We start from the raw sequence: 22,957 nt of genomic DNA, 5'->3' as shown, positions 1-22,957 counted from the left end.
TAAATAGCGTTTCAATCGGTTACGTCACTTGTTCTGAGACCTTGAAGTAGTAGTTCCCCTTGCTCTGCAAGTGCCGCGGCTTTTGTGGAGCGATGGGTAACGATGCTTCGAGGGTGACTGTTGTCGATGTGTGCAGAGGGTCCCTGGTTCGCGCCCGGGTATGGGCGAGGGGACGGACGTAAAGTTATTCTGTTACACTTGACACCTTCAGCAATTTAGAACACACCTCCATTCTGCTCCTCCCCACCTATAGGCAGAAACTTAAATAGGAAGCTGCCATGAAAAGGACTGACCAATCGGAATCTATGCTTCAAGATTGTTTTGATCACGCAGACTGGGAAATGTTCCGGGTCACCTCTGAGAATGGTATCAACGTATACACTGACACGGTGACTGGGTTCATCAGGAAGTGCATAGAGGATCTCGTTCCCAATGTGAAAATGAGAACTTATCCAAGCCAAAAACAATGGACAGGTGACAGCATTCCCGCAAAACTGAAAGTGCGAACCATCGCAGTTAACCATGGAAAGGTGACTGGGAACATGGACTTGCACAAACAGACCATCCACGACCTCCGTGAGGCAATCAAAAAGGTAAAACGACAGTACAGGGACAAAGGGGAGTCACAATTCAACGGCTCAGACATGAGCCGTATGTGGCAGGAACTCAAATCAAATCAAATGTATTTATATAGCCCTTCGTACATCAGCTGATATCTCAAAGTGCTGTACAGAAACCCAGCCTAAAACCCCAAACAGCAAGCAATGCAGGTGTAGAAGCATGGTGGCTAGGAAAATCTCCCTAGAAAGGCCAAAACCTAGGAAGAAACCTAGAGAGGAACCAGGCTATGTGGGGTGGCCAGTCCTCTTCTGGCTGTGCCGGGTGGAGATTATAACAGAACATGGCCAAGATGTTCAAATGTTCATAAATGACCAGCATGGTCGAATAATAATAAGGCAGAACAGTTGAAACTGGAGCAGCAGCACGGCCAGGTGGACTGGGGACAGCAAGGAGTCATCATGTCAGGTAGTCCTGGGGCATGGTCCTAGGGCTCAGGTCCTCCGAGAGAGAGAAAGAAAGAGAGAAGGAGAGAATTAGAGAACGCACACTTAGATTCACACAGGACACCGAATAGGACAGGAGAAGTACTCCAGATATAACAAACTGACCCTAGGAACTCCAGACAGTCACGGATTATAAAAGGAAAGCCAGACACATAGCGGACACCGCCGCCTCACTCCCAGACGAGCTAAACACGACGAAGTAAACATACAGCTTCACGAGGACTGTGTACTCTCTGTCTCCGTGGCCGACGTGAGTAAGTCATTTAAGCGTGTTAACCCTCGCAAGGCTGCTGGCCCGGACGGCATCCCAAGCCGCGATCTCAGAGCAGGTGCAGACCAGCTGGCTTGAGTGTTGTCAACATGTGCTTCAAGAGGTCCACCATTCTTCCTGTGCCCAAGAAAGCGAAGGTAACTGAACTAAATGACTATCGCCCCGTAAAGCTCGCTTCTGTCATCATGCAGTACTTTGAGAGGCAGATCACTTTCACCTTACCCGACACCCAAGACCCACTACAATTTGCATATCTCCCAAACAGATCCACGGAGGTCGCAATCGCCATTGCACTGCACACACTGCCCTATCCCACTGTTTGCGTGTGTGTGCGTGTGAAAAGGTGGCTGTTTTTGTAGTGTTGCTCTTCTTTTCCCCATCTTCACCAACACCAAGGTGGACAATGATCCAATTCCTGGTGGTTTTAATTTACTTCAGTAGCCCACATGCTCTCTCTCTCTCACTCTCTCACTCTCTCACTCTCTCACTCTCTCACTCTCTCACTCTCTCACTCTCTCACTCACTCTCTCACTCTCTCACTCTCACTCTCTCTCACTGACACACATTTGGCATAATCAGCTTTTCTTGACCACCATTCTCCGGATGTATAGGCTGTTGACCCACACATTACAGTATAGGTCATACAGGATCTTCATTTTTTTGTTGTAAGTTTGCTACAGCAGGAAAAATGATCCTGCACAACAGGAAATGTGAATACTTATGTGGATTATAATTAATGGACATTTTTGTTGGGGGTTGATGCATTTTTTCTGAATGGAAAATCAACGCTGACATTTCAAAGTGGAAATGACAAACTTCAGAAGACTTTTATAACCTCAAATGCACTCCAAGTTGAAAATGTCCTGCATTGCAGGAGAACTTACTATGCCCTGGAGAAACCGCTTGAAACCAAAAGCATTCCTTTAACATGTTGAACTTTGTTAATATTGCTCAAATTTGAGATGAAGGATTTGAAGTATTTTTTAAAAATAGATATTTGTTTGTGTCACTATCAATACTACCAAATCTCAAGGTATGATTGAATGGTAAGCAATATCTGCATCTGTCTTACTATTTCATTACTATTAACAACATATCATAAAATCAAGGTGCAACAACAGTGTCTCCCAACCATCGCTTGGAACAATTGAAGGAGGAGTGTGGGGCTTTAGGATGTACGTTGTATGGCAACCTAACAAGACACTTATGAGCCAATTATTGGAATGAGCTTTTCAATTAAGTGATTACAATTCACATTTAGCGCCATCGTTCTCTCTGAGCAGAAGCTATGGTGCTGCTAAGCTACATCCCTTGCTATTGTATGGCCTTGTTGTAACAGTTATTATCTGGAGCCTTTGAGCTTTGTATGGTGAGAGTGGATTTGGTTTAATTTATGGTGGAGATTCAGGCTCGAGTTCCATTGCGTCCCTGAGAAAAACGGCTAACTCTTTTGAAGGGAGTAGGCAGCAGGGAAGGGCTGGTAGGGATGTGAGGTGTATTCAGCTAAGCTGAAATATTGAATTATCGCTCAAAACAAAAACAGTATTGAATTTAGCGTTTGCTACGAACGTTGCAACTTTAGGCATTCTGAATGCACCGTTTGTGGAATACAAAGTTCGAACACGCCGGTTGTGGATGTAGCCCTAAAAATTGCGTGTTGAAATGATTTCTCAACGTCAATGTTGACAGACTGGTCTTTTTTAATGTGAAATCAAAACATGAATTCATAAAAAATAAAAAAATAACAATAAGGTTTTATTGTCAAATTCACCGGATAGTTGCAATGAAATAAGCATCAAGTTGTAAATACCAGATCAAATCTACACATTATGTCGTCTACACGCATAAGGTCACGCATAAGGTCAATCACAGCTATAGGAAGAAGACGTGAGCATTTTGACTGAAGGGCTTTATAGCGGTAGTGCAGAGCCAACATATATCACGGCTTTGGCAGTTCGCTGCTTAATCTCATTACCCTACTGCTCTATAGACTCTTAGACAAAAAAGGTCCTATCTAGAACCTAAAAGGGTTCTCCGGCTGTCCCGATAGGAGAACCCTTTGAAGAACCCTTTTTGGTTCCAGGTAGAACCCTTTCCCCAGAGGGTTCTACATTGAACCCAAAAGAGTTCTGCCCGGAGCCAGAAATAGTGTACATAGGAGCCATTAATCAGTAGCCCTGTTTTATTTGATTTTTTAAGAGGCACCTTTTTGAGGGCCCCACCCCTTTCCCTTCCTCCATCTCTCGCCCTCTCCTCTGCTCTCCACATGCATTGAGAGGAAGTTAGCTGGGAGTGGGGGTGTGTGCACGTGGGGGAGGGGCGCAGTGCTCAGAGAGAGAGGGAGAGAATGCAAGCTGCTGTCTTTGAAGCCTATTGTTTTTTTCTTCTCTCTCTCTTTCGCTCGCTCGCTCTCTCTATCTCCCTCCCTCTCTGCATTTCATTCCCCACTCCCCCATCATCCTCTGAGCTTGGTTGCTGATTGGCCAAGCTACGGAGAGGGTGAAATTAGGCAGGAAGTAGCTATGGATAAAAAGAAAAGGCAAAGCGGTGCTACATGACTGAGACTTCCTGTGTGCTCCATTTCCTGCTTGACCTTTCACCTTGCCCATGGGCCCCACATAGTTAATTTGGTGGGATTTGGAGGTCTGCAGCTACCCTGGTGCACGTGTGTGTGTTAGCATGTGTGTGTACTTCTTTCATTCCGCTGAGTTGGTTGAGTTGTCGTGGGCCCCTTTGCTTGGTAGACTGTATATGTATTGTTGTTGTGTAATTGTCGCTATTCTTCGGCTACGCCATCTTCCCTAAAACGAATTTTGGCCTCCATTTTCAAAACTCCATGGTCTGTTGTAGTTATACTCTTAGATGAAAAGGACAATGAGGGTTACTTAGGCCAACCACCCACTGACTTAAGTTTAAAAGTGAATCACATAATCACAGTTTGTATGTGTGTATTTGTGTTGGTAGGTGTTTACAGTATGTTAGTATAGTTGTGAGTATTTTATCTATGTGCCCTTTTATTTTAGCAAGTGTGTTCAGACCTATTTATGGCGTGCCTTTGTTGGTTTTTGACTGTATCTTGTAAATCAAGGGGCATCTACAAAGTCTGTATGCACTTGATGCTTGTGGTGTGGTTGTGTTTGTGTTTTCAGTACACAAAGTGTGTGTGTGTGTGTGTGTGTGTGTGTGTGTGTGTGTGTGTGTGTGTGTGTGTGTGTGTGTGTGTGTGTGTGTGTGTGGAGCCTAAGTGACTGTGTGGGTGTTTTTTTTTTTACATTAAAAAACAAACTTTTTTACAATACAAATTCTGTATGTGCAAATATGCACATGTGCGGACGAGTGGGTGTGTTTGTTTTTAATATGCTTGGTGGGTGTGTGACTTGGTGTGTTATGTGTGGGCGTCTGGGCGTGTGTTTATGATTATGGGCTATGGAGTCCTCCAGCCCTGCTGAGATTGTCCCATCATGCAACGGTGAGCCACCGGTGGGGGGGGGGCTCTAGGGACCTTTCCAATGCTAAATAGACGGCCTGATGGGAATGGGAGGCGAGCCACCCAAGGCGACATGCATGCCTGTGTAACAGCTCTCTGTGAAAATCGCACCTCCTCTGTGTATGCATGTGTGTATGGTTGTGTAGATTTTACCCCTATGTAAAATCATCTGAGGGTGTGGGTGTTATGCAATTGAGCCCGAACTTGGCACGGGAAGTTTTTTTTCTTCTACATTTGTGGTTCCTTATTTGTAAAGTCTACAATATGAAAGTAAAGTTTTGAATATTGTAGTTGTGTTTGTTTATTGAATGGTGAGGTGATACTGTAGAGCAGAGTTCTCCAATAGGTGGCCTGCCGGTGATTTTCTTTTTTTGCCCCCAAGGTTTCTGAGCAAAATAAAAAAGAGAATAAATAAATATACACTACCAGTAAAAAGTATGAACACACTATACTCATTCAAGGGTTTTTCTTTATTTTTACTACTTTTTACATTGTATAATAATACTCAAGACATCAAAACTATGAAATAACACATATGGAATCATGTAGTCACCAAGAAAGTGTTAAACAAATCAAAATATATTTGAGATTTGAGATTCTTCATAGTAGCCACCCTTTGCCTTGATGGGGGCTTTGCACACTCTTGGCATTCTCTCAACCAGCTTCATGAGGTAGTCACCTGGAATACATTTCAATTAACAGGTGTACTTTGTTAAAAGTGCATTTGTAGAATTTCAAATCAAATCACATCAAATTTATTTGTCACATACACATGGTTAGCAGATGTTAATGCGAGTGTAGCGAAATTCTTGTGCTTCGAGTTCTGACAATGCAGTAATAACCAAAAACAAAAAACTGCATAGTTTCCTAGGAACGCGAAGCGAGGCGGCCATCTCTGTCGGCGCTGGAAGTAATTTCTTTCCTTCTTAATGCGTTTTTTTGCCAATCATTTGTGTTGTGACAAGATAGGGGTGGTATATAGAAGATTTGGTAAAAGACAAAGTCCATATTATGGCAAGAACAGCTCAAATAAGCAAAGAGAAACTACAGACCATCATTACTTTAAGACATGAAGGTCAGCCAATCCAGAAAAAGTATAGAACTTTGAAAGTTTCTTGAAGTGCAGTCGCAAAAACCATCAAGCGCTTTTTTGGTCTGATGAGTCCAAATTTCAGATTTTTGGTTCCAACCGTTGTGTAGACGCAGAGTACGTGAACGGATGATCTCCGCATTGTGGGGTTCCTACCGTGAAGCATGGAGGAGGTGTGGGGTGCTTTGCTGGTGACACTGTCAGTGATTTAGACCTCAAGCTGAACTTCGGCAAGACGGAGCTGCTCTTCCTCCCGGGGAAGGACTGCCCGTTCCATGATCTCGCCATCACGGTTGACAACTCCATTGTGTCCTCCTCCCAGAGCGCTAAGAACCTTGGCGTGATCCTGGACAACAAACTGTCGTTCTCAACTAACATCAAGGCGGTGGCCCGTTCCTGTAGGTTCATGCTCTACAACATCCGCAGAGTACGACCCTGCCTCACACAGGAAGCGGCGCAGGTCCTAATCCAGGCACTTGTCATCTCCCGTCTGGATTACTGCAACTCGCTGTTGGCTGGGCTCCCTGCCTGTGCCATTAAACCCCTACAACTCATCCAGAACGCCGCAGCCCGTCTAGTGTTCAACCTTCCCAAGTTCTCTCACGTCACCCCGCTCCTCCGCTCTCTCCACTGGCTTCCAGTTGAAGCTCGCATCCGCTACAAGACCATGGTGCTTGCCTACGGAGCTGTGAGGGGAACGGCACCTCAGTACCTCCAGGCTCTGATCAGGCCCTACACCCAAATAAGGGCACTGCGTTCATCCACCTCTGGCCTGCTCGCCTCCCTACCACTGAGGAAGTACAGTTCCCGCTCAGCTCAGTCAAAACTGTTCGCTGCTCTGGCTCCCCAATGGTGGAACAAACTCCCTCACGACGCCAGGACAGCGGAGTCAATCACCACCTTCCGGAGACACCTGAAACCCCACCTCTTTAAGGAATACCTAGGATAGGATAAAGTAATCCTTCTCACCCCCCTTAAAATATTTAGATGCACTATTGTAAAGTGGTTGTTCCACTGGATGTCATAAGGTGAATGCACCAATTTGTAAGTCGCTCTGGATAAGAGCGTCTGCTAAATGACTTAAATGTAAATGTAAATTTATTTAGAATTCAAGGCACACTTAACCAGAATTCTGCAGCGATACGCCATCCCATCTGGTTTGCGCTTAGTGGGACCATCATTTGTTTTTCAACAGGACAATGACCCAAACCCACCTCCAGGCTGTGTAAGGGCTATTTGACTAAGAGTGATGGAATGCTGCATCAGAAGATCCAGCCTCCACAATCACCCAAGCTCAACCCAATTATGATGGTTTGGGAAGAGTTGGACCACAGACTGAAGGAAAAGCCGCCGACAAGGGCTCTGCATATGTTGGAACTCATTCAAGACTGTTGGAAAAAAATATATATGCAAAAGTATGTGGACACCCCTTCAAATGAGTGGATTCGGCTATTTCAGCCACACCCGTTGCTGACAGGTATATAAAATCAAGCACACGGCCATGCAATCTCCATAGACAAACATTGCCAGTAGAATGGCCTTACTGAAGAGGTTAGTGACTTTCAACGTGGCACTGTCATAGGATGCCACCTTTCCAACAAGTCAGTTTGTCAACTTTCTGCCCTTGTCCAGCTTCCCCGGTCAACTGTAAGTGCTGTTATTGTGAAGTGGAAAAATCTAGGATCAATAATGGCTCAGCCGTGAAGTAGCAGGCCACACAAGCTCACAGAATGGGACCGCCGAGTGCCGAAAATAAAAATCAGCTTTCCTCAGTTGCAACCCTCAGCTTCATGAAATGGGTTTCCATGGCCGAGCAGCCGCACACAAGCTTAAGATTACCATGCGCAATGCCAAGGATAGGCTGGAGTGGTGTACAGCACGCCACCATGGGACTCTGGAGCAGTGGAAACGCCTTCTCTGGACTGATGAATCACAGTTCACAATCTGGCAGTCCAACGGACTAATCTGGGTTTGGCGGATGCCAGGAGAATGCTACCTACCCCAATGCATAGTGCCAACTGTAAAGAATAATAGTCTGAGGCTGTTTTTCATAGTTAAGGCTAGGCCCCTGGCCTGCACAGTCAACCCCATCAAACACCTTTGGGATGAATTGGAACGCTGACTGCGAGCCAGACCTAATCACCCAACATCAGAGCCCGACCTCACTAATGCTCTTGTGGCTGAATGGAATAAAGTCCCCACAGCAAAGTTCCAACATCTATGTCATTTTCGTTATTGGACATAAAATGCCAGGAAATTATATTGAAAGTACATTTACATTTGAGTAATTTAGCACACTCTCTTATCCGAAATTACTTACAGTAGTGAGCTCCAAGTGATTATAATTTTTGAAATCTGTTCCCAAGTATTCCCATGTGTAAATAGAGGGATGTGTGATCGTACCCCGATGTTACCAAGGCATGAAATGATTGTGTTTTTGTAAAATACTGTATCTGTTAAGGATTCTTGTGGTCAATTTGCAGTGTATAAATTATTTAGAGCTATGTCCCGGCACCCCGACCAAGGAGAAATCAGCCCACGGCTGAATGTAATTGGGGACCCCTGCCGTGGAGGCCTATCCTTGAATGAAATGTTGCGGGAGAGATCTTCAAAGGAGAAGATATACAGGAACCAAAATTGATGACATGAGTATAATGGAGGACAGAGAGTTAAGCTATTCAGTTAGGACCTTTCGAAAGCTCCCGCAAGTCAATTTACCCACAATCAGTGTCTGTACAACATGTACACACTTACGTACATTCAAACACACCTTCTCTCTTTGTCACAGGTCTGTAGCAAAGTGCTCCCTGGCACTTTCACTCTTCTTCATTTTCAATGCTTGGGATGTCTGTCCTTTACAGAGTGTCTCTCTCTCTCTCTCTCTCTCTCTCTCTCTCTCTCTCTCTCTCTCTCTCTCTCTCTCTCTCTCTCTCTCTCTCTCTCTCTCTCTCTCTCTCTCTCTCGCTGTGCTTCTCCCACCCCACCCTATATTCCCTGACCATTCTATTCTTTCACATGGTAAACTAACCCCTCCTTGCCCCTCCTATGAGACAATGCTATGGTCTCACCCCCCCCCCCACCTTCAGACCAATAGAGTCTCCTGATCAGTCTTAAAGGCCCTTCCCATTTGACCCCACAAGCGCAAAGCTGTGGGCTTGAGGCTCCTAAGCGTCCAGGCCCCTCGTCTTTCTCCCATTGTCCTGTTGGTACCACCACAAGCTATATATGTAAGATGCTACCTCAAGGACAAAGTCAGTAACACAGACATAAACATTCCTTAATCTTCAGCTGAGCTTTGTTTTTCAAGAATTTCAAATGTTTGTTCCTTTTGGAGTATTTGCTATGTGAGGTCTGGAGCATGTGGAGGGAAGACCACCCCTGAAGGGAAGAACAACAACAGATGAATGGGTGCAACCATATTGTCTCCTCGCCACTCACCCATCTTCCCCTCCCCTCCCCTGTCGTCATGGCGTCAGCCAATGAGGTGCCTGGGAGTTGGCGGTCAGTGTTGTCTAGGTTCATTTAATTTAACAGTTGGTGTGGGTGTGGGGCCGATAGTTGAGGGGGGGTTGAAGGGGCAAATGTGAGTTAAGTGTTGGGTGGGGGAGTATGTAGATGTGGGGGTTGGGTGGATGGTTACGTCTATTGATGTATTGATTTGCGGGACAGGGACTTTGATGGATGAAAAAGGGTTTTCGCCGAGGAGGAAAAGTACCAGGAGCTTGGTGGCCTTGGTAGTTCTGCTCACTGCACCATCCCACATTCTCCCCTAACCCCCCAGACCAGCCCGCCCCCATCACACCAGGCCTAAATCTCAATTCAAAGGCTCACCCATCCCCCCCTTCACAAATAGCCTACCGTGGGTGGTGAAGCCTGAAGCTCGGCCATGATCTTGGCTGTTGATTTGGTGGCTTTCACAAGTTTACCCAAAATGGCCAAAACTAATTGTTTTCAAGACTTTGTGGTGGCCTTCGAGTAACTGAACCATTCTATGTGGCTAAAGAGTCGTTAGTGCCTTAATGGTTACAGCACATTCAACCCATTGCTGAACTACCATCCAACCGTGTTGCACAGGAAACAGGAACATCATCACCAAAATGCCCTGAAACCTTTCGGAATGTTGCTGCTCTTGAAAACAACCTGTGCCGTGTTTGCATTGGGTGGCTTTATGGTAATATATGTGTAGAATGTCATTTACCTGAGGCCGATGAGCTTAGATTTGCCCTTCCATGTGTTTTGTCCTGCAGAGCCCGAGTGGCGAGGCAGGGAATCTTTATTGGGTTGTGTCTCTCCTGGGTGTGGAAACTAGGGTTCAGAGGTCACCAGGGGATTGCCACATATTAACCCTTTACAAACCAGTAGAGCAGTGAGCTGCCCCTCCCGTATGACCCCTGGCGCCCGTTCTCTCCTCTACACACACACACCAAACACACACACACACAACCTCTCACATAGATCATTAGAGCTCCCTCTAGAGTTTCAATCAGGACGCTGGCAACCAATTCCCAGCTCTGTGTTTCAGTTGCCCTTAGGCACACAGATCTAGCATCAGCTTACCCTCTAAAATCTGGTGGTAGATGCAACCTTACATCTAGGAGTGACGTCATCCTACTCCCAGACAGAGCTCCTAAGGGGTTAAATCAGGAAAATTTGATAGGCTACTAATACCTACCTGCTACCCCTCCCTGTCCTCTTTTCTCTCCTCTCTATATTCCCCTGATCTCCTCCACTTTGCCTTCTCTGTGGCCCAAATCTTTGAATACATCTGTGAGTACTACTTTGGTACTGAGTGGTTCAATATATAAGTTATTCAGCTTGTTTGTTTATTCTTGTATTTTGGGGAACCTTGATGTTGTTATGGCAGTTGTCCTCCCCCTGCTCCAGTTCTTTCTCTCTCACTCCTATTTGTGCCTTGTGACACTCTGTCCCTTTCTCGCATGCGTTCCCCTGCAGTCAACTCTCTCTCTCGCTTAATGCCAACCTCACACACTCTCTCCCTCTACTATACTCCGTAATAGTTTGACTCTCTCTCTCTCTCTCTCTCTCTCTCTCTCTCTCTCTCTCTCTCTCTCTCTCTCTCTCTCTCTCTCTCTCTCTCTCTCTCTGAGTCCAGGCCAGCAACAGGCAGCGGGATATGCAAGCTGGCAGATGCTGATGAGCTGAGACACACACACACACACACACACACACACACACACACACACACACACACACACACACACACACACACACACACACACACACACACACACACACACACACACACACACACACACACACACTTTCAGCGTTGCTCATGTGTACTGAACCAGGATGTTTAAGCCTGAAACACAAGACTGCCAACCGTGTGTGTCTGTCTTTCTTTCTTGACAGCTTGTCATAACTTTCAATGGAGCATTGGCGGTCAGTACAATGGAGCTCATCGTTTTTTTTTATGGTCACAGACTTCTCAGTTGAGAGGCTCAAAGTATTGGAGTTGTACATATATCAAATATATGGAGTAGTGACACCGATGCTCTTTCCTTTCACAGTTGCTGCAGGCAAACTGTGATACACTGGTATTTTATGATGCTGAACTGCGAACCAGAGAACACAATCATGCTGCTGATTCAATGAAATAAAGAATGACGTTTTACCAGTTTGGTAAATTTCCATGTAGGTTTACAATAAAAAATATTCCGAATTGGATGGTTAATTGAGTAATAATGCCTGAGAAACTGGTGTTTGGAGGATATATTTAGAACACAACCCAGTCGTTAGTTCTAAATGTTCTATTGTCATATTGGCTGGCAACGTTCTTATCCCTTGCTTGCTAGCTAGCCAACTACGGCTAACTTACAGTCACGTCAAGAAATGCAGCCAGAATAACAGCAAAGTAACTGCATTTGCATTCTAGTGACAGTTATTTGGATACATCCATAACAATGAGCTAATGAGGCACGATTTCGCCTGGCATAAAAAAGGTGGTCACTCATCAGGACGCTGTTGTTCAGAGGAACTAGACAACAACACAATCACTTCAAACTGGAAGCTGGAAAGACTGCAAACTAGCTGCACTTTGTTTCATTTTACATTTTGTCAATTGACAGTTGTTTATATCTATAAAGAATTATGCCAGCTGATTCATGATTTAGACTGGCTGAGAAACGCAGTCTGCTTGTCTGTCTTGTCCCGACTCCCGACACGTTCATTATTATGGGACAGCTGGAGATTGAATTTCAATATTGAAAAATGTTGCAAATGTTGGAGAGACAGCGAGGTTCATACAAATCTCCGCTGTTGAAAACTAAATGTTAGTCTAAAAGAAATCTAAGATAATGTCTAGATGCTTTTTATAGTGGAGATCAAGTATATAAATTGCCTGGCTGGGGAGATGAGACAGTGGATTACGCAGTCAGATGGAACAGAGTAAATAGGCATTTTAATGTCATAGATTTAGCCGGTGGTAACTTGTGGAATAGACACCGGCTGGAATGAGGTTTCATCCAATCAGCATTCAGGATTAGAACCACCCATTGTATAATATAGTATAACCACACAACAGGTAATAGTTTAACCAAATCCATTTGACTGCATAAAATATGTAAATGTTTTACAGGATTGTTTGAGTTGAATATTTTTGAATAGTATTTCTCTTTCTTCTCTCTCTTTCTCTCTTTCACTCTCTCTTTCTCTCTTTCACTCTCTCCTAGGACCAGGAAACTCCAGATCAGAAACATTCCTCCACACCTGCAGTGGGAGGTGAGTGCCCCTGGTTTGACCAGGACATAGTTTCACCATATCAAAATGTATCAATGGTCCGTTAGTGTCTCTCGACCAGTTAGTGTTACTTGGAGACGGAAAAGCATAGATTAGTCCCTGCTACAACAAAGGTAAGTAATCAGAAAAAACACGTTCCGAACAGAATGTTCTGTGTAGCCGTCTGGGATGTGAGTGAGTTAAGGGGGTAAAAGGTATTTAGAGAGTGAGAGTGTGTGTTCGTATGTGCATTTGTGTCTTTATTGTGTGTGTCTGTGTGAGTGTGTGCTGGCGTGGGCTTCGAGCGGCGCACGCTGCCGCTGACAGCTGGACGAAGACAGGCCACATGTCTCTGCTAAGGCGGGGCTCTTTTGCTTTCTCTCTCTCTCTCTCTCTCTCTCTCTCTCTCTCTCTCTCTCTCTCTCTCTCTCTCTCTCTCTCTCTCTCTCTTTCTCTCTTTCGACTCTCCGTCCTGACGGGCGCTCTCGTGCAGCGCAGCGTGTAACTTCCCTAGCTGGCCACACGAGGGTAACGTTTCTCCACTCATGTTATAGCCCTGCACGTGAGCCACAGTAAAAAAAAAAAGAGGCCCAATGTCAGAGGTAGAAACAGCAAGGAAGTCAAACCAAGCTTCTGGACGGCCACATATGCCATTCATCCAAGCGACATACAGTAGTGGGTGCCACAATTATACGTATGGGTGGTCCTGGAAATCAAACCCATTATCCTGGCATTGCAAGCACCATGCTCTACCAACAGAGCTACACACAGGACATCAGTGTCTGATTTAGGCCAGGGAAGCATCTCTCTCCAGTCAGTAACACTAATTAGTTAAGTGGCAGGTTGAAATGATGCAGACACTTTGACCCTTGAGGACTGGAACTGCTTTGCACTGATGTAGCAAGTGAGACAAATAAGAGAACATTGGAGAAACACAGTTTAGGTGCAAATGTTGTAACACAACTATAATGTAATCGTGTTCTCCCCTCCCTAGGTGCTGGATGGTCTGCTGGCCCAATATGGAACCGTTGAGAACTGCGAACAAGGTAAGATACTGAAGTTACCTCTGGGGAAAAAAAAGAGTTATTCTGTCCTTTTCATAACCAGTCAGACTCCGCTCTGAACATCTCACCTGCAAATCCAATGATAAGGCTTCCTTTACACACTCACTGGGCGAGATTATAATGAGATTCACAGTAACTCTTTGCACTTTGCTCAATGCTTTTGCACCGCAAAAATGTCACTCACTGTTTTCTATCCCTGAGACCTGACCGGATCTGCTTACATATCCATCTGAGCTACAAAACAAAAGCATATTCATAAAGCGTCTCAGAATAGGAGTGCTGATCTAGGATCAGGTCCTACCTGTCCAGGTAATTTTAGTCATTAAGATCTAAGAGGCACTCCTACTCTGAGGCGCTTTATGATCCGAGTTCTGACATTCCTTCTGTCGTCCAAGCACCTCTCTTCGTGAATACAGCTCATTAAGAAATAGCTTGAGTCTACCGGAAACACTGCGAGAGGGAAGTCTTTATGTCAGTGGTAAATCACTGCTTCTCAGTCCTTCTCTGTCAGCGAATCAGGTTTGATCAATGGGATATCCCATGCTCTGTCATAGGTCAATCAATATCAATAACTCTCAGTGCTCAACTGTTCAGGAAATGGAAAGGAGGTGGGTTTATAGCCTCTGACTTATGCAATCTCCCCTCCTCTCTCTCCTCTCTCTCTCTCCTTGCGTCTCTCTCTCGTCCCCTCTCCTCTCACTCTGGCTGCTTTTCTTAGTGAACACAGACAGTGAGACTGCGGTGGTCAACGTCACATATGGAACTCGGGAACATGCCAGACAGTAAGTCTCCCATAGTACATAATATTTTCTACATCTCTACTTACAAATGTACCCACTCCATATCCTTTCACACCTTGCTCATCTGAATGTTTTTGTGTCCATATAATATAGGCCATTGAGCAGACGCATTTATCCAAAGGGACTTACAGTCATGAGTGCATACATTTGACATCCCAGGACTCAAACACACTATCATGGCATTGCAAGCACCATGCTCTACCAACTTGCTCTACCAATTCTACCTACAGAGGACCGTACGAACAAAGCGTATAGGGCTAAATTATGTCCAAATGTTTTTTCAATATTTGAGCACTCAAATCAAATCAAAGTTTATTTGTCATGTGTGCCGAACACAGCAGTGAAATGCTTACTTACAGGCCCTAACCAATAGTGCAATTTTTAAGTTAAAAAAATAGGTATTAGGTGAACAATAGATATGTAAAGAATGTGTTTTCAGTCAACTTACCCGTTTAAAAAATTTTCAATTAGAGTTGACTGAGGCAGCTCTAGCATGGAAGAAATTTGATCAACTGATTTGTTGGAAAGGTGGCATCCTATGATGGTGCCACGTTGAAAGTCACTGAGCTCTTCAGTAAGGCCATTCAAAGGCCAATGTTTGTCTATGAAGATTGTATGGCTGTGTGCTCAATTTTATACACCTGTCAGCAATGGGTGTGTCTGAAATCCACTAATTTGAACGGGTATCCACATACTTTTGTATATATATATATATATATATATCCCTCGCTTGACCTCTAGTGGTATGATAGTAGGACTGCAGTTGGGGATTGCGCTGCGCTACAACAAAAATGATCAAAGATATTAAAGATGAACTACACACATAAAACTCATTATAAAAGTGTTTTCAGAAAACCTCATGGATAAATGACACCAACCACAGGAATTATTTCTTTCTCTTTCGTCATCCTTATAAACGACCATTTCTAGTTTTGTTGATATTGTCGATGTGTGATTAAATGTGAAATGTAACATCCACCTCTTTCTCCCAGGGCTATCCAGAAGCTGAACGGCTACGAGTTTGAGAACAATTCCTTGCGCGTCTCCTACATCCCAGATGAGACGTCCGATGTCGACTCCCAACGCGGCCAGGACAACAGTCGTCGCCCCGGTTACGGGTCCCGTGGCCCCCGTGGAGGTTCCCCGGGCTCAGGCATGCCTTCGAAACACCAGCACGCTGATATCCCCCTCCGACTCCTGGTGCCCACCCAATACGTGGGGGCCATCATCGGCAAGGAGGGTGCCACCATCCGCAACATCACCAAACAAACCCAGAGCAAGTGAGTACCAATATGACTTGACTAATATACTGTAAGTAACAGATGAGTACCAGAGAACCAGATCAAGTAAGTGCAAGTCACCGGTATGGCCTCTAAAAGAGAACATGTTGCTAGAATAGACCGAGCAAAGTCATTACTGATATGAGGCTTTACATCCCATCTTTGTTAATGTTTTGAAAGTGAGTATGAAAAGGTACTGGGAGCATTGCACAACCCAAAGGGCTTTCGATTGAATTTAAACAAACCAAAAGTGCCCAGCCCACCTGTTTGTGGACACCATACTGTATGGCCAAACTGACTTTCCTGTGTTTTACGTCCCTGCTAGAATTGACGTCCATCGCAAAGAGAATGCTGGCGCAGCTGAGAAACCAATCAGCATCCACTCCACCCCTGAGGGCTGCTCCTCTGCCTGCCGTATGATCCTGGACATCATGCAACAGGAGGCTAAGGACACCAAGACGTGAGTGCAGTGTCCATGAAGCAGCTGTCAACCCTGCACAGTGTGAAAACTTTAAAGTGACCCTCCAGCTATTTTGTAACTTTTCCTATTAAAAACGGTATCTCCAATTGTGCTAGGGGTGGACGTTTATGCATACAGTTAGGAAATTGTATATTTTGATTTTCTCCTGTGTTTAATCTCATACTGTGTTCTCCTCATCCTCTCAGTGCTGAAGAAGTACCCCTGAAGATCCTGGCTCACAATAACTTTGTAGGCCGACTGATCGGCAAGGAGGGGCGCAACCTGAAAAAAGTGGAGCAGGACACCGACACCAAGATTACCATCTCCCCGTTAGTCACAAACATCTAAAAACATACACACACATCTACACACATCATGAAACACACAAGTCCCTGGTTATGTTTACGCAGAGCTGCCACGGTCAATTAGGAAAGATCATGCACCATGTTATTGAAACCTATGACTATATCTAATGACTGAGACTGAATAATTGTACAGTTGTACGAGCCTCCCGAGTGGCACAGCGGTCTAAGGCACTGCTCCACAGTGCTAGCTGTATCACTACAAATCCGGGTTTAATCCCGGGCTGTGCTGCAGCCGGCCGTGACCGGGAGACCCATGAAGCGGTGCACAATTGGCCCAGCCTCGTCCGGGGTAGGGGAGGGTTTGGCTGGCAGGGATGTCCTTGTCCCATCACGCTCTAGTGACTCCTGTGGCGTGCCGGGCGCTGACACGGTCGCCAGGTGTACAGTGTTTCTTCCAACACATTGTTGCGGCTGGCTTCCCGAGTTAAGTGAGCAGTGTGTCAAAAATAGCTTGGTGGGGTTGTGTGTTGGAGGATGCATGGCTCTCGACCGTTGCCTCTCCCAGAGTCTGTATGGGAGTTACAGTGATGGGACTACATTTACATTTACATTTAAGTCATTTAGCAGACGCTCTTATCCAGAGCGACTTACAAATTGACTAGACTGTAACTACCAATTGAGGAGAAAAAAGGGGTAAAAAAATAGAACTATATGTACTGAGTGGTTTCTTCATTAGTGTAGTCTCCAATGATCACCTATGGTTGATTAACAGCGTACCTTGTTCTTTTTCTCCCTCTGCTCCTCTCCCCTTCTTCTTTCTTATTCTACCCACTCTTCCTGTTTCTTATCTTCCTCCTTTTCCACCTGACCTCTCCCTCTTTCCTCTTCTCCTCCTCTTTCACTTCTCCCACCCTCTCTTCCTTCCCCCCGCACCTGTCTGCAGACTCCAGGACCTGACCGTGTACAACCCAGAGAGGACCATCACAGTGAAGGGACCCATCGAGGCCTGTTGTCTGGCCGAGACAGAGATCATGAAGAAAGTGCGTGAGGCCTATGACAATGACATGGCCGCCATGAATGTGAGTCAATGCTCAATAATGTTACTGGCCTCCAATTCTCTTCAAAACACAATGGTCTCTCACATAGATCTTTCCCCTGGCCCTGGCACTTTAGGTTTCCACCTGTATTTGTTGACTTTAATAGCGAGAAATGCACATACAGTCATTGTCACATGCACTCAAACTATCATGCACTCTCAGTTCAGTTCCTTTGGCACTTACCTGCTTCTTGTCTCCAGCAACAGACTCATCTGATTCCCGGATTGAACCTTGGAGCGCTTGGACTTTTCCCCCCTTCCGGTTCCATGCCCCCTCCCCCACCAGGCAACTCTGCATCCCCCTACGGCTCTTTTGGGGTAAGTTCACAGGCTTCTATCTAAGCTAGTTGGGTTCCAGTCATTGAGCTTTAGCTCAGTTTGCTGTGTTTTCAAACGCTGATGCTAGCTCTCACAAACATTACCTCGGTCTGCCTCGGGGTTGGGTTGTGGTGTGGTAATAACCTCTAGATCAGCGCGGTCAGATATTGGTTGGGCTGTGGTCATGTTGTGATACAGTTGTAAATTTCATGTCACCCTACAGGCCCCTGAGCAGGAGACAGTCCATGTGTACATCCCGGCCCAGGCGGTAGGAGCTATTATTGGGAAGAAGGGACAGCATATAAAACAGCTGAGCCGCTTCGCTGGAGCATCAATCAAGGTGAGAAATTTACTAGGATACACAGGCGGCAGGGTAGCCTAGTGGTTAGAGCGTGAACCGGAAGGTTGCGAGTTCAAACCTCCGAGCTGACAAGGTCGTTCTGCCCCTGAACAGGCAGTTAACCCACTGTTCCTAGGCCGTCATTGAAAATAAGACTTTGTTCTTAACTGACTTGCCTGGTTAAATAAAGGTAATATAAAAATTAAAAATAAAACATTTGCTCACACAAGGAGTGAATGTCAATTGGTCAACGAGGAAAGATAATACACCAAGCTAATGTAAATAGTGCATTTCATCACCGCTCTGAAGCTGATTCGAAAAAACAATTACTTTTTGAGACACCGATACTTGTACTTATCATGTCTCTATAAAGGACGTTACACTGCTTGTTTAGCGGGTACCACTTCCTTCTGATTCGGCCCAAACCTGGCTCAAACTCAGGACCTCTGCCTTGCTAGCACACGTGACCGCCCTCCTGAAGCATCTTGCCAGTCGGCGCCATGCGGAAAGCTCGCTATTCGCTGGCACAAGTGGGGAGACTTCAGGCTGAGGAGTCCGTTTTGCATGTTCCCATGTGCTACAGACCTCTATCTATGTGGTTTAAGTTGACCTTCATATCTTTTCCCCTGCCAGATTGCCCCAGCTGAGGCTCCAGACTCCAAGATGCGAATGGTCATTGTAACCGGCCCACCTGAGGCCCAGTTCAAGGTACAGTAGAATGGGAGCAGGATAAGACAATCTCTTTTTCAGCCTCTGTTTTTCATCGTGTTCAGAACTGGGAGCCCTTTTCTTGGTGTTTGCATCTTTTGTTGTGTGTGTGTGTCTCTGCTTGCCTTCTCATCCTTCATCCGTTTCCTCTCCTCCAACCTGTGTTTCCCTACTTTTAGCCTTACACTCTTCCTCTCCTTCATGCTCTCTTTTTTCCCCCCTCCAAATCCCTGTTGAAGTCACACGTCAAACCATGGGTATAGTTACTTTTTGATGTCAAACTCTCTTTGTTGCCACCTCAGGCTCAGGGCAGGATTTATGGCAAACTGAAGGAGGAAAACTTCTTTGGGCCGAAGGAGGAAGTGAAGCTGGAGACGCACATCAAGGTAGCTGCTGCCGCTGCCGGCCGAGTCATCGGAAAAGGCGGAAAGACGGTGAGTGTAAAGGGTCTTCTCTAGGTCCTTTGCATCCCTTTCTCTTTTTGTACCCTGTGTTACAATCAATTCTGTTCCTCTATGTCCTTTGTGGCCATCCTCTCCTGAGCTAGAATAACCGAGCATAGGACCACTAATCACGATAAACAGTCATGTTAGTTTTTATCTAAGTGCAAATCACTAACATAACCTTCTTTATTCCTCAGGTGAATGAGCTACAGAACCTCACTGCAGCTGAGGTGGTGGTCCCTCGCGAACAGACCCCAGACGAGAATGACCAGGTTATTGTCAAGATCATCGGCCACTTCTACGCAAGCCAGGTGAGGATCTCCTAGTCCTCATTCTCTTTCATAAGCTGCCTATAGGAGTTGGCTATATAGAACCTACCAAGATTTGAAGAGGCCCCAACCTCTCCTCATCATTTCCGTCAACAGTATCTCCAGTACTCTTCAGTCTTCTCACATGCTCATTCATATGTTGTTGTCTCCTGCAGTTGGCCCAAAGGAAGATCAGGGACATTCTTACGCAGGTCAGGCAGCAGCAGAAGGGAGGCATGGGGGAGCGCCAGGGAGAGCGCCAGGGGCCACACCCACAGGTCTTGTCTGAGATGGGGCCCTCCCAGGGACTGGCACAGGAGCCCCGGCCCCAGAGAAAGTGACGGGGCAGAGGGACCTTACCGGACAGACAGACAGAAAAACGAACGGAGGATAGATGAATGGACGTATAAAAGAGAGCGACACACGGACCCAGCGATAGACAGGAGAGATGCGAGTCAAACTGAGTCAGAGAGAGGAAACACCTGAGAGAGGACAAAGTTTAGAGAGGAAAAAAAGAGAGGCAAAGTCAACTTAGAGAAAACAGAGACCAGATGCCAGGCCAGAGCGACTGACTGGGAATGGTGAGTTGTTTGGAGGAGGTGGTAGGTAGAGGCGTCCTTGTGTGTTTCAGAGAGGGTCTCTCTCTCACACACACCAATGGGGGTCATTTGGTTCTCCTCATATGGAGAGCCACTACTTTCCCTGATCACACTTGGATAGGCCAGCCTACTTGATACTAAACCCATACTGAGCTCTTAACCATCTCCAGCCAGTCCTATATTTTAAGGGTGGTTTTTTTAAAGATAAAGATATATGTATAGAAATGTTTATTCAGAGGTATTATTAATAGAATGCAGTGGATCGGGATACGGGAGAGGGGGCGGGGAAGCCATTGTAGTGGGGGCGGGGTCATGGATTAAGTGACCCTTCGTCAGCCAATGAAAGTTCAGCAGAGGGGCCGCAGTTGTTAACACTGCTCTTTGACTCCTTCATAGAAATCTAAGAAGAAAAAAAATAAAATATGAGGTTGTAAATAGAATCTTCATGAAATGTAATGAAATGCTGCGCTCAATCGCCTTGCCTTTTGGGGTCACCTCGAGACTCAGGTCTGCCTCGTTTCCGAGACACTGTTTGTTCCTGAGGTCCCGATAGGCGTCTGGTGGTCGGAGCAGTGAGAGATCAGTAAGAGCGTGGAGGCCGCGACTAGTCCTGCAGTTCTATTGCAGAGGCTTAGCTCCGAGACGCGGAACGTGAACGACCGTAAACTAGCTAGCCATGCTCGCTGGCGAGCGGCCCACGCCTAAACGGCATATTTTATATATATTATATATATATGATATGTGAGTTAACCCAAGTCCCTCGGGAGAATGAATTGAGGGCAAGGAGAAATACTGTGTAGCAGTCCTGCAATGACTGACAGGCAAGAGGTCTTATTTGATTTTGCTCGTTGCCTTTTTCATGCTGACCCAATTTAGACCCAAACCGGTTCTTTGGAAACCCCTGTGTGTTCTGGATTTCGTTTTATTGGATCTACGAAAACGTCAAAAACTAAATATATTGTTTAATTTGATACCAAGCAGGATTGGGCCCATACGTACTGAGGTCACAAACGAGTTAGGAGACTAGATGGAATCAAAAACAGTACACACAGCAGTCTTTGAGGACCACGACTGCATGGGTCAGGTGAGTTGATCCACAGTCCTTGCCTTTAGATGGAAAGGTAATAACAGTTAGTGGGGATGGCTTCCTCTCTCTCTCTCTCCCCCCTCCGCTGAAGGCCTGCTGGTGACGCTTCCAGACCCCACCTAATGAAGGAGGGGTAGAAGCATGGGGCGCTCTCACCGTTACTAGAAAAGATTAGATAAAATGAAATTAAAAATAAAAACCTACCTCAGGGTATTGTTACCTCAGTATTCCTAACTTTTTTTTTGCTTGCTGGTGTTTTATATAAAGCTGATAGTCCTGAATATTTTTTATTTTTTTAAGAAAAAATAAATACATTTTTTTAGGTTTTGTCTTGTTGCTTTGGTTATTTTTTTCTGTTTTTTTTTTGTGTGACTTTTATTTTGAAAATCAGAATGACCCAGAGGTGATGCCCCAGAAGAGAAAGTGAAATTAGCCAACATTGGCTAGGTGATAGAGGACCATGTCATGTGTTGTCATGCCTGCTTTGGGGGCAGCCTCTGGCTCTTCTGAAGTATGATTGGAGCATTCGGTCTTTAAAATCAGAGTATTGGCCAATGGGGAATGGCGCTGTTAGTCAAGAGGGTCTCTGGGCACATGTTGGTCCATACCACACCATGGGTGTGGGTTATGATCAAGTCCCGGTAATTATGTTTTTGACATGGTCAAAAGGTTATTTATGATTATATATGTTTGTCATACAAGCTATAATTTGTTATACTGCTGAACTAGAATACTGACAGCATGACAGGATAGGTTTTTGAGGCAGAATTCCCATGATATGACTTTGACCACTGTGTATCCTAGGCCCTCTTGTCTGTTTCATGATGACATCATCTTAATGCGCAGAATGTTTACTTACATGTTGCAGTCCATCTTTAGTGCTGTGCCAGATAAATGTTGATGGAAGACTGAAGGGCATTCAATCTGTCCCCTTGCTCTGAAAACACTGAATGTGAATATTTATTAGCTCTGTGCACTGACCAATAAGCCTCAGCCCTCCCCACACTCACAGATCTGTGAGTGTGATCGCGTGTGGGTTTGGGTGTGTTAGTGATTTTTTTGTTTCTTGGTTTTAAGTGTTACATTTTTTTGCGGGGGAAGTGGTGGGGTGTAAAAAAAAGCAGAAAAAAGTAGAAAGAGAACCTATGGACTCGGTTTGTCTTTCAACAGACAGAGGGGTGTTCAAAAACCCTTTAAAAATGGGAGCAGAAAGCAAGGAAGTTGAAAAAAATGCATCAAATAAATAGATTCAACCTGTTCATTAGATGTAAACGGAAACCGATCACCAGACTTTTGTATTTTTGAAATAACTATGGGGGGTGGGGGATGATGAGAAATGATGGAAAAGTCGAAGAGTAAAACGTGCCAGGTCACTGATTGACACTGCCAGATAGCATCATTTCCACAGCCTGAGCTATTCACTAAACACATCCAGTAGACTGGCCAGCGGCTTTGAAACATACTTTCTCACCATCGACAGGTGAAAGTCTATTCTACTG

General features: G+C 45.3%; 1 protein-coding gene across 4 annotated transcripts in view; it reads left to right on the top strand.

Moving 5' to 3' along the window:
• Positions 1-21,783, top strand: part of LOC123999245 (insulin-like growth factor 2 mRNA-binding protein 1) — a 58,024-nt gene extending 36,241 nt beyond the window's left edge. For 2 of the 4 annotated variants that reach the window (XM_046304801.1, XM_046304804.1), the window contains 13 exons: positions 12,605-12,653; positions 13,645-13,696; positions 14,433-14,496; positions 15,507-15,794; positions 16,120-16,254; positions 16,461-16,583; positions 17,503-17,638; positions 17,857-17,973; positions 18,197-18,313; positions 18,947-19,021; positions 19,324-19,455; positions 19,662-19,775; positions 19,949-21,783. In XM_046304801.1, the coding sequence (XP_046160757.1) occupies positions 12,605-12,653; positions 13,645-13,696; positions 14,433-14,496; positions 15,507-15,794; positions 16,120-16,254; positions 16,461-16,583; positions 17,503-17,638; positions 17,857-17,973; positions 18,197-18,313; positions 18,947-19,021; positions 19,324-19,455; positions 19,662-19,775; positions 19,949-20,113 (1,567 nt within the window). In that variant the 3' untranslated portion in view covers positions 20,114-21,783. The remainder of the gene's footprint in view (positions 1-12,604; positions 12,654-13,644; positions 13,697-14,432; positions 14,497-15,506; positions 15,795-16,119; positions 16,255-16,460; positions 16,584-17,502; positions 17,639-17,856; positions 17,974-18,196; positions 18,314-18,946; positions 19,022-19,323; positions 19,456-19,661; positions 19,776-19,948) is intronic. The other 2 variants (XM_046304803.1, XM_046304802.1) reach the window with 2 other exon arrangements.
• The last annotated feature ends 1,174 nt before the right edge of the window (positions 21,784-22,957 follow it).

The sequence above is a fragment of the Oncorhynchus gorbuscha genome, linkage group LG16, assembly GCF_021184085.1.
Source record: "Oncorhynchus gorbuscha isolate QuinsamMale2020 ecotype Even-year linkage group LG16, OgorEven_v1.0, whole genome shotgun sequence".
Taxonomy (NCBI): domain Eukaryota; kingdom Metazoa; phylum Chordata; class Actinopteri; order Salmoniformes; family Salmonidae; genus Oncorhynchus; species Oncorhynchus gorbuscha.
Note: the sequence above shows the minus strand (reverse complement) of the source record. Positions and strands in the feature narration are given on the sequence as shown.